The 16,922-nt window shown below is 55.8% G+C and overlaps 1 protein-coding gene across 3 annotated transcripts in view; it reads left to right on the top strand.

Moving 5' to 3' along the window:
* ARHGAP8 (Rho GTPase activating protein 8) overlaps window positions 1-16,922 on the top strand; it is a 63,592-nt gene that overhangs the window by 35,841 nt on the left and 10,829 nt on the right. For all 3 annotated transcript variants that reach the window (XM_042948084.1, XM_042948083.1, XM_042948085.1), the window contains 2 exons: window positions 994-1,092; window positions 2,225-2,335. In XM_042948084.1, the coding sequence (XP_042804018.1) occupies window positions 994-1,092; window positions 2,225-2,335 (210 nt within the window). The remainder of the gene's footprint in view (window positions 1-993; window positions 1,093-2,224; window positions 2,336-16,922) is intronic.

Consider the following 16,922-nt stretch of genomic DNA (forward strand, 5'->3'; position numbering starts at 1 on the left):
TCTGGATGGCCAGCGTGGAGCCTGCGGCGGCCAACACGGTGTCCTGCGCTTGAAGATTTGTCAAGAGGGCACATCTGCTGAGTGTTCTGACCACACACACAGAGCAAAGGGATGCCCAGGAGAGCTTTGTAGACAGCGGATATGCTTGGTCCCTTGATCGTGGTGATGGCATCGCGGTGTGTGCCTGCGTCCACGTTCCCCGCGTTGTGCACGTGAGATCCGTGCAGTTTTGTGGAAGCCAACTGCACTACAGTAGAGCCGCGGCAGGGGACAGGTGGTGGCGGCCTGCCAGGAGCAGGGCTGGGCCGGGCATGTGGCTTCTCACCCGCCGGATCCTGTTCTGCGCCCACCGTGCAGCTCAGGAAACGGGCGCGTTACTAACGGCAGCCAGGTGCCGGTGCCCACCAGGGGTCGGCCAGTGGGCATTCGCCTGGCTGGTCTCGCTCGGGGGGGAGGACCCGTTTCCGAGGGAGGACTGGGGCGCTGGGCGGTGGGTGGGTGGATTTGGGGGGGGGGGTTGTCTCCGTGATGCTCGCTCCAGTGTGGCCTCTTGGGTGCCACCGTCCTGGAGAGAGACCAGTGTCTCTCTTGGTCCCTGTCCCCGACGGGAGCCTGGAAGAGGGAGGGGTGCCCAAAAGGGAAGCCACCGCCAAGCGGGAACCGCAGGCCCTCGGGGCCCCTCCCTGCATCTCCCGGATCTGTGCAGATTCACTCTCGGCAGCTTCACATTGGAGGCAACTATTTATTTTCGTGCAGATGAGACTCTCAAGAGTGTTTGGCGCAGCCGAGATCTTACGAAAGCAAAACCTCTGCAGACGTGCGCTGCTTCCGTTAGGGCCCGGTTTTCTCTGGCGTCAGCACTTAACGTTCACTTAATACGGAAAACGCCCGCATTGTTCTTCCTCGGCTGCCGCCACCGCCCCTCCCCCCCGGGCCCCTGGCCTCTCTGGTGCCGCCTCATCGGTTTTTATTCTCTTGCTTCTGCCCTTCCAGTCATAAGTTTGGGAGAAAAGTCATCTATTTCAACTATTTGAGTGAGCTGCGCGAACACCTCAAACACGACCAGCTGATCGTCCCCCCCGAGGTCCTGCGGTGAGTCAGACCCTCTTCCGACAGCCGGGAGAACACCTTCGTGGTTCCACAGGCCTCCGTCCAGTCCCGTGAGAGTGGAAGGCTTCATTTCCAAACGTGCGCCCAGCAGATCCGGCCCAGAAATCTGCGGCGTCAGCAAAGATGCCGGCTGCTGACGCAGAGAAACGAGGCTGCGGGAGGCCGTTGGCGGGACGGGAGGTTATTCTCTCCCCGCGTTGCAAACTGATTTTAAAAAATAAGGCGTGATCGTAGCTGCAGTTTGCTGCCTTGCTATTTGCCATTTTTGCTTTTGAGCAGAGAACTAGGGGAATTTCTCGGGCGTGTGGAATGAAGCGTCAGAGGCAGTGGCAGGTGCTCTGGAAACCAGCCCCGCCCCCCCCGCCCCGCCCCCCCTGCCCCCCACCCCCGTGGCTTCTGCTAAAACCCTATTAGTGCGTCTGTCACTTCATTTTATGTGGCTCTGTGGTCTCTCCCCTGGGGTCAGGGGAGCAGAGGAAGGCATGTGGCCGGTTGGCCCCACAGCCAGCACAGGGGCTGGTCTCGAAGTCCCTGCCAGGCACCCTCTGCCCTTTGCGGTCCCCACTCCGGAGGCTCGCTGAGGGAGCAGGGTCCTCGCCAGGCCGCATCGAGGTGGGCAGCCTTGCAGGGGCAGGGGAGGTGTTAGCTCTTCTGGGCGCCAGGTCACGTGCCAGAAGTCGGGCACACAGAGCGGTGTAGGGAGTGAGCCTGCCCTTGGAATGCTCCCACGAGGTGGGGACCACAAGTCGGTGAGAACAACTAGGGAGGGGACTATCAGGGAGAGCTTCCAGGAGGAGGTGACTGCTGAAGTGAGTTTCCAGGGGACAGGAAAGGCTGGGAAAGGGTGTGTCCAGCAAAGACGTGGGTGAAATGTTGGCCAAGGGTTGGCAGGCGAGGTTGGACGTGTGCCGGGGTGGGATGAAGGGCCAGGACGGCAGGGGATTGTGGGGGCGGGGGGTGGGGTGGGGGGCGCATGCACACCTGCACACAGCCGCACACGTGTGAGGTGGTGGTGTGGCACGTGGGCCCAGAAGCGTGAGGCTCGGGGCACCCGGCCCGTGGCCCGAGGCTCCTCCCCCGCGAGCTGAGCGCCGCGCCTCTGCTGTGTCCGCAGATACGACGAGAAGCTCCGGAACCTGCACAGGGGCCGGGTCCCCACTCCCGCCAAGACGCCGCCGCCGCGGCCCCCTCTGCCCACCCAGCAGTTTGGCGTCAGTCTGCAATAGTAAGTGAGCCGGTCCGCGGCCTGCTCGTTTCCTCGGTGGGACCGTGGGACACTCCCACGCCCCGGAGAGGTCGACCCCAGACCCTTCCTTCCGCAGCCCAGCTTACCCTGCGGAGAATGCGAAAGGCGCCCTTTCCCTGCAGCGGGGAGTGCACGGTGCGCGCTCCCGCCGTGCCGCGCCAAGATCCGGCGGCGGCGAGCAGAGCTCTCGTCGCCGCTGCTCGGTGCTGCTCGCCGGCTGCGGTGGCTCCCGGCTCCCGGGCCACGGCCAGACGCGTGCCACCACCCCGGAGTGCAGCGTGGTCTTGTTCTTTGCTTTGGCCAGCGAGCCGGCGCCACGGTGGGGCAGGCCACGTCGGGAGGGGAGTTTGGGAGCCACTAAGCGAGTTCGTGTCGTGGCCCGAGTGACCGCTGCGTGCCTCCCGCTGACGCCCACGCCGAGCACGAGGGAGCAACGCGCTCCTGTCGGGTCTAAGCCGCCGAGCAGGGAGTGTTCGTGTCACAGCGTGTCCTGCCCTTCCTGGCTGATCTCACCCCTTCTTAGCCACGCGACCCTGAACTCACTCCCCACCTCAGCTTGTTTGCTTATTTCTGGAGTGAGCGAGGGGGATGACGTGAGCTTAGGCCTTTGACGCCCCCTCCCCAAAGGGTTCCGGGCCAGCTTCCTCTCTTTGGAGTCTCCTTCGGAGGCACCTTCTCCAGGAAGCCTTCCTTGATGCTCTGGGCTGTCTCTAGGGCCCTCCTGCATCACCACCCCACCCGAGCAGGCTGCCCCGGGAGCCTCTCCAGATATTTCCCCTGCTTGGCAACAAGTGCCTTGGCCGTGCTCGTGCGCTCTGCTTCGGGCGGTTGGCCAGGCACTCGGGTACCTGGGATGACGGAGGACAAAGGAGATGTTTTATCCCGTGGCCCCGCCGGGCGGTCGGGTCTGGTCTACACCACGTGTAGGAAGACCAGGGTCTGCAGGGTGGGGGTGGGGCCCGGAGAGCAGTGTGCTGGGTCCCACTAGGCGGTCGTCTCGTGTCGGAAGGTGGCATGTAGTGTGCTTTCCCACGTGAAAAGCTGATGACCTTTAAGATCCACAGTGGGGCTCGATGTGGTTTGCAGGGATGAGAATGGAGACTCTCAGGGTAGTGTCCTGGCTGGGGCACTGGGGGGTGCCTACGTGCTGCCTCATACCTGTCACTTGTCTCTCCCGAGGCATTTGGGCACAAGGACCCTTCATTGTTCCCTCTTACGGGCTCCGGGGCCACAGGGGAGACAGACGCTGGGGACCCCCTCTTTCTTCTTGGCCTAGAGTGAAGGGGGTAGGATGTGGTGGGAAGAATGATGGCGTCCGGGGACGTCAGTGTCCTGATCCTGAGCCCATGGTGGTGTCACCTTACATGGTGAAAGAAACTGCAGATGTGAGTCGGGGAAGGATCGTGGGACGGGGAGGGAATGATCCCGGATCATCCAGGCAGCCCCGGTGTCACCACAAGGGTCTGTCTGAGTCCGAGAAGAGGCCTGAGGACAGAAGTGGAGGTTGGAGTGACATGGGACCTCGAGCCAGGGGATGCAGGCCGCCCTTTGGAGCTGGGAAAGACAAGGAACAGATCGTCCCTTAGAGCTTCTGTAAAACTACAGCCGTGTTGACCTGTTTTAGCCTTCTGACACCCCCATAGGTGCAGGATAGGAAGCTTCTGTGGTTTTGAACTGCGGAGTTTGTAGCGATTAGTTTATGGCAGGTGTAGGAAATGACTGTGGGGCAGGGAGAGGTATGTGGGGGAAGGAGGTACCTGGGGGGGGGCCTGGGAGAAGGAGCTGAGGGCGGGGCTGGTAAGGGGGTGGGAGTCGGCACCTCGGGTGTGTCACCGCAGCTAAAGGTAGGCCCTGTCTTCCAGAACTTCCTGCGATGATAGACATGGTCCTCACTGCCAGGTTGTGGCTGTTGAGCACTCGAAATGTGGCTAGTGCAGTTGAGGCACTGAATTTCTAACTTTATTTAATTTTAACTGATGTAAAAGTTTTTTTAATGTTTGTCTATTTTGAGAGATAGAGTGTGTGCACGTGTGGGTGTGAGTAGGGGAGAGGCAGAGAGAGAGAGAGACAGAGAGACAGAGAGAGAGAATCCCAAGCAGGCTCCACACTGTCCGTGCAGAGCCGGATGTAGGGCTCAAACCCACAAGTCCTGAGATCATGACCTGAGCCGAAACCAAGAGTCAGACGCTCAACCGACCGTGTCACCCAGGCGGCCCCAACTGATGTGCCCCCCTCCCGCTGCCCCGCTGGACAGCTCAGCTCTAGACCTTTGGGGTCTCACCGCTGCCTCCCCTCCCCAGACACACACACAGGTGGGGTCTCCCTGGAGAGCTATTTTGTAAGCACTCAGCGAACGCAGGATATGTTGACCTACAGTGTTCCCGAATGCATCTGGAACAAAAATTTACCAAAGTTTCCTTCTTTACACGCTGTCGGTATGTACTGGAGTGACCTGCTCCCGCCCGTGGGTGTGGCCCCGGCACCCCTGCCGCCCGCCTGGGAAGGCGGCACTGGCAGATGCAGTGACGGCGGGCCCCTCTGGGGGCGCTGGTGAGAAGGGGCCCCCCCGGGCGGGCCCAGGCTCCAGGATTTTCAGGCCTGAGGCTTCTGCTGTCTGTGTCTCCGCCTTCGGCCTGGCCTGTGTATCCGTGCTGCTTCCGTCATCAGTCCCTTCGTCTGACGACTCCAGTGATGCCTTTCAGATTGCCGATTTCGTCGTTCCAAACCACTTCTGTCTCCTATTGTCTAATAATAAAACTTTATTTATTTCAAGTTTATTTATTTATTCTGAGAGAGGGAGAAAGAGCACATGAGCGGGGTAGAGGCAGAGAGAGAGAGGGAGAGAGAGAATCCCAAGCTGGCTCCGTGCTGGCGGGGCCCGCTGTGGGGCTCAAACTCACAAACCTCGAGATCGTGATCCGAGGGGAAACCAAGAGTCGGACCTTAACCGACTGAGCGCCCCAGGCGTCCCTGTGTAATAAAGCTTTAAAAATGTAAGACGAAACACCTCTAAGTCGTGGATTTCTACAGCCATCTCTCTGAGCACAGTATGGGGGAGTCACCCTGGGACCCCTGTCTTGAGCAGGTGTCTTTCAGGGTGCATTGACAGAGCTTGAACTCCAGAGATGTCCGTTACCAGATCGAAGACAGGTGTTAGAAATGCCTTTATAAAGGTCTTGGTTCATTCCTGTTCTGGGGCCAGTTTTAACTGTAAAAATCAGTTCCTTGTCTTTTTTTTTTTTCTTTTTTTTTTAATTTTTTTTTTCAACGTTTTTTATTTATTTTTGGGACAGAGAGAGACAGAGCATGAACGGGGGAGGGGCAGAGAGAGAGGGAGACACAGAATCGGAAACAGGCTCCAGGCTCCGAGCCATCAGCCCGGAGCCTGACGCGGGGCTCGAACTCACGGACCGCGAGATCGTGACCTGGCTGAAGTCGGACGCTTAACTGACTGAGCCCGCCAGGCGCCCCGGTTCCTTGTATCTTTAGGGAGTGCCGAGTCTCACTGGACAGCCTTTGGAAAACATCGTGTGTGCCACTTTTGAGAGATGATCCATGCGGTTGCCTCTTTAAATTAATACTTTATGCCGTTTCATTGCAAACGACTACAATAAAACGGCAATAAACATATTAAGTAGAGTAGCAAATATGTAATCTGTGTGGACCGTGAATGAATGGAAGTCGTTAAAATTCATCACCAAATCCTATTCGCAAATGTTAATTTGCTGCGTTAAGTTCAGAAGCACGCAACAGAAAGCTGTCACCTTAGAACAAGCTAATTAAGGTAACGTATCAAGGGGGACGTCAGAGACTCGAGGTATCTTTGGCCCTTGCCATCGCTGAAGAGAGAAAATGCACGTGTGCACTTGGTACGGCTCTATGTGGGCAGATACGGGGTAGCGGAAAGAGGGAGGGCCTCCTCAGGGCAGAGGGGGGACGCGGGTCCCAGCTTTGGGAAGTCAGGCTGGTTAACTTAAGCAACCCCAGTTTCTCTCCCTGTGACTGGAGGTGAAACCATGCCCTCCCCACCTCCAGGGCCCGGGGGGGCATAACAACAGGGTGTGCAGACCACGGGAACCCGTTCCTGCTGCCAGGCTTGCCTGCCGTTAGTCCTCCTTCATAGTCTCCTCCTCCAGGAAGCCTTCCCGGATGACTCCACGCACACAAGGACCGTTTGTTAAAGACAGCATTCTTTCCGCCACTGAATTGCCTTGGCATCCTTGTCAAAAAGCAATGGCCCATCGCCTGGGTGGCTCAGTCGGTTGAGCGTCCGACTTCAGCTCAGGTCATGATCTCACGGTCCGTGGGTTCGAGCCCTGCGTCGGGCTCCGTGCTGACCGCTCGGAACCTGGAGCCTGCTCCGGATTCTGTGTCTCCCCCTCTCTCTGCCCCTCCCCTGCTCATGCTCTGTCTCTGTCTCAAAAATAAAACATTAAAAAAAAATTTTTAAAAAGGAAATGCAGTTGATTTTTGTAAGCTGATCTTATATCCTGCTGCCTAAGTAAAATCATCTATTAGTTCTTATGGATGTTTTGTGATTTTTTGTTTAGTATTTTCCACATCCAAGACCCTGTCGTCTGTAAATAGATATACTTTTATTTCTCCCCGTTCATCCGGGGTGCCTTTCACTTCCTTTTCCTGCCTGATTGCACTGGCCGGACCTCCAGTGCTGGGAAGGAGTGGGGCGAGCACACATCCTTGTGTTTTCCTCTTCTTACCGGGAAGTGGCTACGTTTTTCAGCATTAAATATGGTATTAGCTGTGGGTTTTTCATAGATGCTTTTTATCCGGCTGAGGAAAAGCCCTTGTGTTCCTGGCTCATCGAGTGGTGGGTTTTGTTTTGTTTTTTTCCTATGAAGGGATGTGAGATTTGGCCATGTGCTTTTTTTGCCTTTATGGAGATGATGACAGAGGCTTTGTCCTTTAATAATATGGTGGCTACATTGATCAGTTTTTATGTTGAACGGACCTTGCATCCTTGGGATAAATCGCACGTGTTCGTGGTGGGTAATCTCTTTCTACGTAGCTGGATTTGCTTTGCTGGTACCTTGCGGATTATTTGGTGTCTGTGTTCGTTAAGAGCTGATCTGCGGTCACCTCGTACAGCGATGTCTTTGGCTTTTCTTCGTGGGAAGTTTTAAAATGACAGTTCAGTGTCTTCACACGTCATACCTTTTCAGATCTTGCATTTCTTCTCGAGACACTTGGCGATAGTTTGCGTCTTGGGATCAGAGTTCATAGCTTCGTTCATCACAAACTGGTTGTTAGTGGCGATAACGTTACTCGCCTTACCGCCACCGCACAAAACTCGTCCCCTGTCCCTTCTCCCCTCTGTGTCGTTATGGGCACACAAACTAGGTCTTAATTTTGTGCCCACTGGCACACATTTGTCATTCTTGCCCTGCTCTGTGGCCTTTTAAGTCAGATAAGAGGGGGAGAAAAAGGCACTAACAGTGACACCCGTAAATTCTCTTATAAATAAAAGAGATTCCCGGTGGCATTTCCTTCACCTGTGTGCTCCGTCCCGCACGTACAGGTGAAGCAGGTGGGCAGGTGGGAGAAGAGAGGGGTGGGGGGCTTCCAGACTCGGGGGGAAGCGGTGGGTCCCCCTGCCCACACCTCTCCTGCTCCTTCGCACCTGCAGGGAGTGGGAAGTGGGGGCGACGGAGGCAGAGGTCCCCGTTGGGCCGTTCGTTAATGAGCAGGACCACGTGACTTCCAGCTGCTCCTCTCCCAGAGCGGACGGTTCCCGCTGACCCAGCGGCCACTTGCACGAGGAAGGGAGTGAGGGGTGCCCGGCTTTCGCTTCTCTTTCCCTGCGTGCCCGGGAACACCCGTCTTTGGTCTCCTGCACCGTGTGGCTGTCCGGAGAGCAGAAGCCGCCGTCCTGGGGAAGGGCCTCTGGGGTGGGGGCCGGGCCGGGCCTCCCTGGGCTCTGCTCCTAAGTCGTGTGCCAGCCTGACTTGCCAGAACCCCCCGCCCCACGGGGAGTTTCGGGGGCTGGGCTTGCGAACGATACGAAACTTGCCGGTTCCTCCTCCACCTCCCACAGAGGCCGGCTGTGCAGGGGTGGGGGGGTCAGTCCCACCAGACCCCCACCCGGGATGCAAGGCCGTGGTCTGCTCCGGCTACAAGGGCCTGGGAGTCCGATTCTCACTTGAACCCTTAGGCCGTGTGACTTCCGGTGAAACGATTTGCCTCTCTGAGCCGGCTTTGTCTTCTGTCGCCACGCGGGCACGGCGACGGAGCCAGCAGGCCTGGCGGCACGCCGGCACACCCTCGGCCCCCTGCACGCGGCGGTTGTCCACGTGCACTGCCGGGTTCCGTGGGCGCCCGGGACCTCCCGGCCGCCTTTGTGGCCCAGTGAGGCGTTCCCGGAACCGGGAGGGGCCGAGAGGTCAATGACCACGTCAGAGGGCGGGGAGAGCCCGGGTCCCCAGCCGGGCCGGCCGGCTGCTCCTCCCGCTCCGTCCCTCCCGTCGCTCCAAAGCTACAGCCTGTCCTCACTCGTGTGCCTCTCACCTGCGAAACCAGGGCAGGAACCTGCTGATCACTCCAAGCAAGGGTTATGTGCCGAGAACCCCCGGTGCCCTCTGGGGCCGGACGGTTGGCCGGGAGCACACGGTGCTGACCCGCGGAGAGCCCCCCGCCCGCCTGCCACACGCACCTTGGAAGTTTAGTTCAGGCTGTGGGTCTAGTAATCCATGCGTCCTTGTGGAGACCTGGCCCTGGCCTTGGCCCGCACACATCGGGGTGCACAGGGAGGGACCCGGTGAGAAAGGATTCGCTGCTGCCCTGGGCGTCCCCTCCCAGCCAGGAAGCACCTTTTATCCAGAGCCCCGGGGGCGGTTGTCATCCTCTGCACTGACCCAGTCCACTGAGCAAGCCCCTCTCTGAGCCAGCGGGTGGGCGATGGGAGGGAGGAGAAATCCACGGCGTGGGTTTCTGCGCTGCCGAGAGCGGTCCTCGAATCCCAGGGGATGAGTCGCTCCGCGGCTCACCACGAGAGGCCCGAGGCCCGGCTGGAGGTCCGTGCGCCTTGAGGGCACGGGGGAGGAGGCGTGCTTGGCTGGGGGCCCTGCAACTTCGGGCACACCCCTTCTGGGACCTCAGTGTCTCACGATCTTACAGGCCCCGCCCCACCCTGGAAGCCTGCTTTAGAAAAAGGAAATGTGGGGGCGCCTGGGTGGTGGCTCAGTCGGTTGAGCGTCCGACTTCGGCTCAGGTCATGATCTCACGGTCCGTGGGTTCGAGCCCCGCGTCGGGCTCTGTGCTGACAGCTCAGAGCCTGGAGCCCGCTTCGGATTCTGTGTCTCCCTCTCTGCCCCTCCCGCACTTGCACTCTGTCTCTCTCTGTCTCAAAAATAAATAAACATTAAAAAAAGAAAGAAAGAAACGTGAGCTAAGCTGCAGGCAAGGGGGTCTTGGGGTAGCTCATCAGCGTCGGCCCGTTTGACACGTCTCAGCAGGGCCCCCTCCCCAAGAACGTTCGCTACGCCAGGCTTTGGAATCGGCGGACCCAGGCCCCCTAGCTGTGGGACCCCAGGCAAGTCACTGCGGCGTCCTGGGCCCGCTTCCTGGTCTGACACAGGCCGCCCACGTGTGGCCCGGGACGTCACTCAGCCCCTAGAGCTCCATTGATTTGGATCGTTGGTACATTTGACTCACAGCTGAACACAGGCTTCTGTGTCCCTCAGTATTTACTCTTTGCAGCTGGGAGGAGGGCGCCAGCATTTCTGCTTTCCAGTTGGGGAAACAGAGGCTGGGGAAGCTAGGAGCCTCGCCTGAGGTCACCGGCCTCCTGAGGGCAGGGCCAGGACTTGCACTGCTCTGGCTCCCAAAGGAAGCAGGAGGAGGAAGAGAGCCACCCGTCCGCCACGTTCCTCTCTCCCTGGGGACGCGGAGAGGGGACCGCCTGGGTCCCAGGCCATCATGTCCCTCTCAGGGGGACACGGGAGGCCAAGTCAGAGGTGGGGGGGAGGGCCCGCCCGCATTCCCGCGGCAACGTGCCTCACGTCACGGGGACCGCTTGGCCGGCCGAATGTTGCTTTGTGTCCCCGACATACAGCTCCGGCAAAGAGAAACCACCAAGAAACCAGCTTTCCATAGAGAGCAGGACACGCAAAGGCCTGTTAGTGCCGTTGGCAAGGTTTTCGTGGTTGTTCACGTGGGCCACGTGTTTGGGAGTCCTCTGGAAACCCTGGGGTCAGAGGAAGAGCAGAGCTGGTGTCGCATCCCCCCGAGGAATCGCTGCAGAAGGACGACACGCTTTTGGTTTTGTTTTAATTTTCTTTAATGTTTAATTATTTTTAAGGCGGGGGGAGGGGCAGAGAGAGGGAGACACAGAATCCGAAGCAGGCTCCAGGCTCCAAGCTGTCAGCACAGAGCCCTACGTGGGGCTCAAACCCACGAACCGTGAGATCATGACCTGAGCCAAAGTAGGATGCTTAACCGACTGAGCCACCCAGGTGCCCCCCCCCTTTTTAAATTTTTTTTAAGGTTTTATTTATTTTTGAGAGAGAGAGAGAGAGAGACAGCACAAGCAGGGGAGGGGCAGAGAGAGAGGGGGACACAGAATCCGAAGCAGGCTCCAGGCTCCGAGCTGTCAGCACAGAGCCCAACGCGGGGCTCGAACTCACAGACCGCGAGATCGTGACATGAGCCGAAGTCGGACGCTCAACCGACGGAGCCCCCCAGACGCCCCTGACGACCGCACATCTCAGTTGGGCCCGGGCCTGCCTCCAGCTGGGCCGCCTCGGGGCTCTGGGGCCTCTCCCAGCAACCACAGCCCATCTCGAATTGGGGCCAATGAAATCACAACGGAAACCAAACGGACAAGATACGGGAGCAGGGCTTGTGGGCTCAGACGCGTGGCTCATCCCCGGCTGCGCGTTCTGGACCGTCTTCCGTTACCTGCTGTCACGACAGCCCCCCTCCCCTGGCACTTAGCAGCCTCAAACAGCCACCGTTTTGTTATGCGTCCTGATTTCTGGGGCCGGGAATTTGGGCAGAGCCCAGCTAGGCAAGCGTGCTCGGGGGGGGGGGGGGGGGCGCTGCCAGAGGTTGCTCCGTGGCGTCCAGTGGTGGCCCGGCTGCTCCTCCGGAGGGCCCGGGGTCCGAGGCGCCGCCTCACGTCCTGGCGTGCAGCAGGGAAGGCTGGGCTCAGCTGGGACATGGCCTCCCCACCGGACATGCCCAGGGTGGCCCCCTTCTTACGGGCCAGCTCGCGGCTTCTGGCAGGGGTTCCTGGGACCACGGTGGAAACTGCCAGAGTCTTCGGGCCGAGGCCCGGAAACCGGCCGGTCGCTTCTGCCGTATTCTCTTGGTCAAAACAGCTTTCTTTTCTGGGTTCTGGGCTCGTGGCTCCGTCCCCCACCTTCAAAGTGCTCTGCTCTGACCTCTGCCTCTGTTGCCACATCTGCTCTGAGTCTGGGCCTCCCCTGGGCTTATGTGGGGACGGTCCGTGGTAATCTCCCCACACGGTGCTGGGGGACAGCGGACACAGAGCCTGTGCTCTTTGGAGAGGAGCAAGGAGGCCTTCTCGGAGGAGGAGGCTTTTTGGCTGGGCCTGGAAAGAGAAATAGGGAGGGTGTACCTGCAGCGGGGAGGGCGCAGGTGTGCCGTGAGCCAGTCCGGAGGCCTGAGACCCTGAGACGCGGGAAAGACTGGGTGTCGGTGGTGAGTTTCCGTTTGCCCACAGCGTCCAAGGCGGGACGGGTAACGGTGCCGCGTGCCCCGTGTGAGCGCCATCCAGGCCCCGAGGCTATGTGGGCGGGATGATGGCGGGGAGGGGTGGTCCCCGCTGCCTTCTCTGGCCCCGATTGAGGACAAGAGGAGGCAGCCTGCTAGGGGGGCAGTGTGCCAGCGCCTTAGTGGGGAGGGGGGCCCGAGGGTGACCAGAATTTCTGTGCATTTCCTGTAGCATCTGCTTAAGCGTCCACGGTCAGGACTCTGACCCCAGTTTTAGTCTAATTTTCCGTTTTACAATTGTTACGCCTTTTTTTTGTTGTGTTGAATTTTTCAAGTTTATTGGGGAGAGAGAGAAAGCACGAGTTGGGGAGAGGCAGAGAGAGAGAGGGAAAGAGAGAATCCCCAGCAGGCTCCGCACTGTCAGAGCGGAGGCCGATGCGGGGCTCGCACTCATGAAGCGTGAGATCGCGACCCGAGCCAATGCCAGACGCTCAACCGATGGAGCCACCCAGGCGCCCCAGCAATCGTCACGTCTTCGGACGGCGTGACATCATTTGCTCCGTAAGTCACGTTCGCTGAATGGTTTTTGGAGTACCGGGGCCCGTCCCACGGCTTTGCTGGTGTTAAGCACTCTGGCAGGCAGGTCCGATTGATTATCAACCCATTTGAGAAGAGGAAATGGAGGCATGGGTGTGGGGGCAGGTCGAGGGGTGTATCTGGGCCTCTCCGCTTCGGCGGCAGAACCAGGACTTGGCCTCAGGAGGTCAGGTACCAGAGCCCGCGCTTCTGGTTTCCGTCCGGCTGCCTGTGTATCCCGGTGGTGTCCCCCCTGCGCCGGGCTAAGCGTGTGCCCTCAGTGGATGCTCGCCGCCCCGTCTCTGCTCTTGTCCATCTGCGACTTACATCTGAGCCTGAGTTTCCTCATCTGAGTTCCAGCCACTCTGATGATGGCACCCGGAGAGCTCCGGGGCAGATGAGGAAGGAAGCAGCCTGAGGTGGTTTCGGTGAAAATCGTCACGGGTGGAGCCCAGCGCCAGCGAGGCTGGAAGCCCAGATGATACCCCTTCGGCCCTGGCTACCTTCAGCCTGCGTCCCGCTGTGATGGGAATGCATGCCAGTGGCTGTATTTTAACGTGCATTTTGGTGGCAGGGGTGCTGTTACTCTGCACACGTATCTCCAGGAATCAGGGACAGAGCGCTGCCTTTGCCCCCGGGCCCTCCCGGGGGTCATGGTCATGATCTCGCGGTTCGTGGGTTCGAGCCCCGCGTCGGGCTGTGTGCTGACAGTGCAGAGCCTGCTTGGGATTCTCTCTCTTTCTCTCTCTCTCTGTCCCTCCCCTGCTCGTGCTCTTTCTCTCTCTCTCAAAAATAAAGTTGAAAGAAAGAAAGAAGAGAAAAGAAAGAAAAGAAGAAAGAAAGAAAGAACTGTCCCTCCCCTGCTTGTGCTCTTTCTCTCTCTCTCAAAAATAAATAAAGTAGGAAGGAAGGAAGGAAGGAAGGAAGGAAGGAAGGAAGGAAGGAAGGAAGGAAAAGAAAGAAAGAAAGAAAGAAAGAAAAAGAAAGAAAGAAAGAAAGAAAGAAAGAAAGAAAGAAAAAAGAAAGAAGAAAGAAGAGAAAAGAAAGAAAAGAAGAAAGAAAGAAAAGAAAGAAGAGAAAAGAAAGAAAAGAAAGAAAGAAAGAAAAAGAAGAGAAAAGAAAGAAAAGAAAGAAAGAAAAGAAGAAAGAAAGAAAGAACTGTCCCTCTCCTGCTTGTGCTCTTTCTCTCTCTCTCAAAAATAAATAAAGTAGGAAAGAAAGGAAAGGAAAGGGAAGGGAGGGGAGGGGAAGGGAAGGAAAGGAAGAAAGAAAGAAGAGAAAAGAAAGAAAAGAAAGAAAAGAAGAAAGAAAAAGAAAGAAAGAAAGAAAGAAAAGAAAGAAAAGAAAGAAGAAAGAAAGAAAGAACTGTCCCTCCCCTGCTCGTGCTCTTTCTCTCTCAAAAATAAATAAAGTTGAAAGGAAGGAAAGGAAAGGAAGAAAGAAAGAAAGAAAGAAAGAAAAGAAAAGAAAGAAGAAAGAAAGAAAGAACTGTCCCTCCCCTGCTTGTGCTCTTTCTCTCTCTCTCAAAAATAAATAAAGTTGAAAGGAAGGAAGGAAGGAAGGAAGGAAAAGAAAGAAAGAAAGAGAAAGAAAGAAAAAAGAAAGAAGAGAAAAGAAAGAAAAGAAGAAAGAAAGAAAAAAGAAAGAAGAGAAAAGAAAGAAAGAAAGAAAGAAAAAGAAGAGAAAAGAACGAAAAGAAAGAAAGAAAAGAAGAAAGAAAGAAAGAACTGTCCCTCTCCTGCTCGTGCTCTTTCTCTCTCTCTCAAAAATAAATAAAGTAGGAAGGAAAGGAAAGGAAAGGAAAGGGAGGGGAGGGGAGGGGAGGGGAAGGGAAGGAAAGGAAGAAAGAAAGAAGAGAAAAGAAAGAAAAGAAGAAAGAAAGAAAAGAAAGAAAGAAAGAAGAAAGAAAGAAAGAACTGTCCCTCCCCTGCTTGTGCTCTTTCTCTCTCAAAAATAAATAAAGTTGAAAGGAAGGAAAGGAAAGGAAAGGGAAGGAAGGAAGGAAGGAAGAAAGAAAGAAAGAAAGAAAAAGAAATGAAAGAAAGAAAACGAAAGAAAGAAAAAGAAAGAAAAAAAAAGAGAAGAAAAGAAAAGAAACGAAACTCCTCTCCCTGGGACGCCTTGTTCACCATCTGTGAAGCAGGGATAACAGCAGCCTGTCTTGTCCACCCGTTCCCTGTCGGAATCAAACGAAATGACGAATATGCAAATGCACGGCAAGGACGATGCTGTGTATTTGTTTAGGTGACTGATTTTTCCAGAAGAGCTGGGGGTTACTGAACTTTGGGCTGTTCTCGGGGAGCCAAGGCAGGAGGCTGAGGTCCATATTTGTGTGTTAGGATTGGAGGTGTAGACCTGCCCCATTCCCGTCCCCGTCTCCCCAGGGGTCTTACTTGATGATGGAACACAGTGAGACCCGGGGGAACTAAGGACCACGGCCAGGCGTGTGGCCACCTCCCTGCCCCCGGAAACCCTTTCACAATAAATCGGTGACTTCTGCTTCTTGCCGTGACAGAATCATGGAACAAACTGACCGTCCTGCCCGAACGTAGAGAAACACACAAGCCCTATCATGATAGGTGTTTTCAGACACCGGGCAGCATGCAGCAGGGGGCCATGATTCCAGAGAGAAAGGAAATGAACAGAGCAGGCCCTCCGACTCCCCCGGCTCACTTCCCCGGGGGATGTTTCCAGGCTGCAGAGCAGGGAGAAGCCAGACAGGCTCCAGTGCTCTTGCCAAAGTGGGGTAACGGAGTTCAGAGTTTGGGGGCTCTGGGTGGGTGACCTTGTGGGACAGAGTTCCGGGGGGGGGTGCTGCACAGAGAGTTCTCCACAGACTGTCCCCTCAAGTCTTTGGATGTTTAAACTGTCTATATATAAAAGGAAATTAAAGTACCACCGGAAAACAGTAGGGCCCCAAAACTATTGGAGCTGACACAGGGTTGGGCGTGGTAAGTGTTCTCCCAACTTAAAGTGGAGACGTCAGCACTTAAGGTTTTGGGTGCTGTTTCTGTCTTAGCCGTTGAGCTACATTAGCCTTAGTCTGAAGACTGCTCGAGAGCCCCCCTTGCAAAATTCAAAGCGATCCTTGAAAGGCTCTACCTGTTCCCAAATGACTTGATGCAAGACAGAACAAAGTTCATCTCCGTTCAAAGGAATACCAAATACAAACACACAAACCCCAGCAACCAACAGTGTAAAGTTTCCAAAGAAAAATTACAAGGTGGGAGCAGGGAAACGTGTTCCGTAACTAGGAGAAAAACCGATCAGGAGACACAGACCCAGCATATTCGTGTAGGTTTTCTAGAGAAACAGAACCAAGAAAGAGGAAATTTATTATAAGGGATTGGCTCATGTGGTCATGGAGAAGTCCCAATACCTGCAAGCTGGTGACCCAGGAGGGTCACTGGGGTAGTTCCATCCTGAGTCCTAAAGAATAAAACAAAGTCAAGAAAAGAGAGAAAACGAGTAAAGAACAAATAGCAAGATAGTAGATGGAAACCTAGCCGCAGTGATGATTACATTAAACGTAAATGGCAAAAACATTCCAATTAAAAGAGATTCTCAGTTTGGATTTAAAAAAAAGGAAGCTCCTACTGACGTTTAAAATGTAAAACGATATGGGGCGCCTGGGTGGCGCAGTCGGTTAAGCGTCCGACTTCAGCCAGGTCACGATCTCGCGGTCCGTGAGTTCGAGCCCCACGTCGGGCTCTGGGCTGATGGCTCGGAGCCTGGAGCCTGTTTCCGATTCTGTGTCTCCCTCTCTCTCTGCCCCTCCCCCGTTCATGCTCTGTCTCTCTCTGTCCCAAAAATAAAAAAATAAATAAAAATTAAAAAAAAAAAAATAAAATGTAAAACGATAAAACACTGTAGATTAAAAGTAAAAGGGTAGACTAAGACCTGCCATGCAGCCACCAGCCAAAAGAAAATTGGAGTGGCTGTACTAATGTCAGGCCAAGCAGGACAAGAAATAACCCCAGGGACAAAGAGGGGCATTTCATAATAAGACATAATCCTAAAAAGTTACAGACTAGTAACGGAGCTTTAAAATCCACGAAGCAGGGGCGCCTGGGAGGCTCAGTCGGTTAAGCGTCCAACTTCAGCTCAGGTCACGATCTCGCAGTCCGTGGGTTCGAGCCCCGCGTCGGGCTCTGTGCTGACAGCTCAGAGCCTGGAGCCTGTTTCAGATTCTGTGTCTCCCTCTTTCTCTGACCCTCCCCTGTTCGTGCTCTCTCTGTCTCAAAAATAAATAAACGTTAAAAAAAATTTAAAAAAAATAATAAAATCCACGAAGCAAAAC

The sequence above is a fragment of the Panthera leo genome, chromosome B4 (assembly GCF_018350215.1).
Source record: "Panthera leo isolate Ple1 chromosome B4, P.leo_Ple1_pat1.1, whole genome shotgun sequence".
Taxonomy (NCBI): Eukaryota; Metazoa; Chordata; class Mammalia; order Carnivora; family Felidae; genus Panthera; species Panthera leo.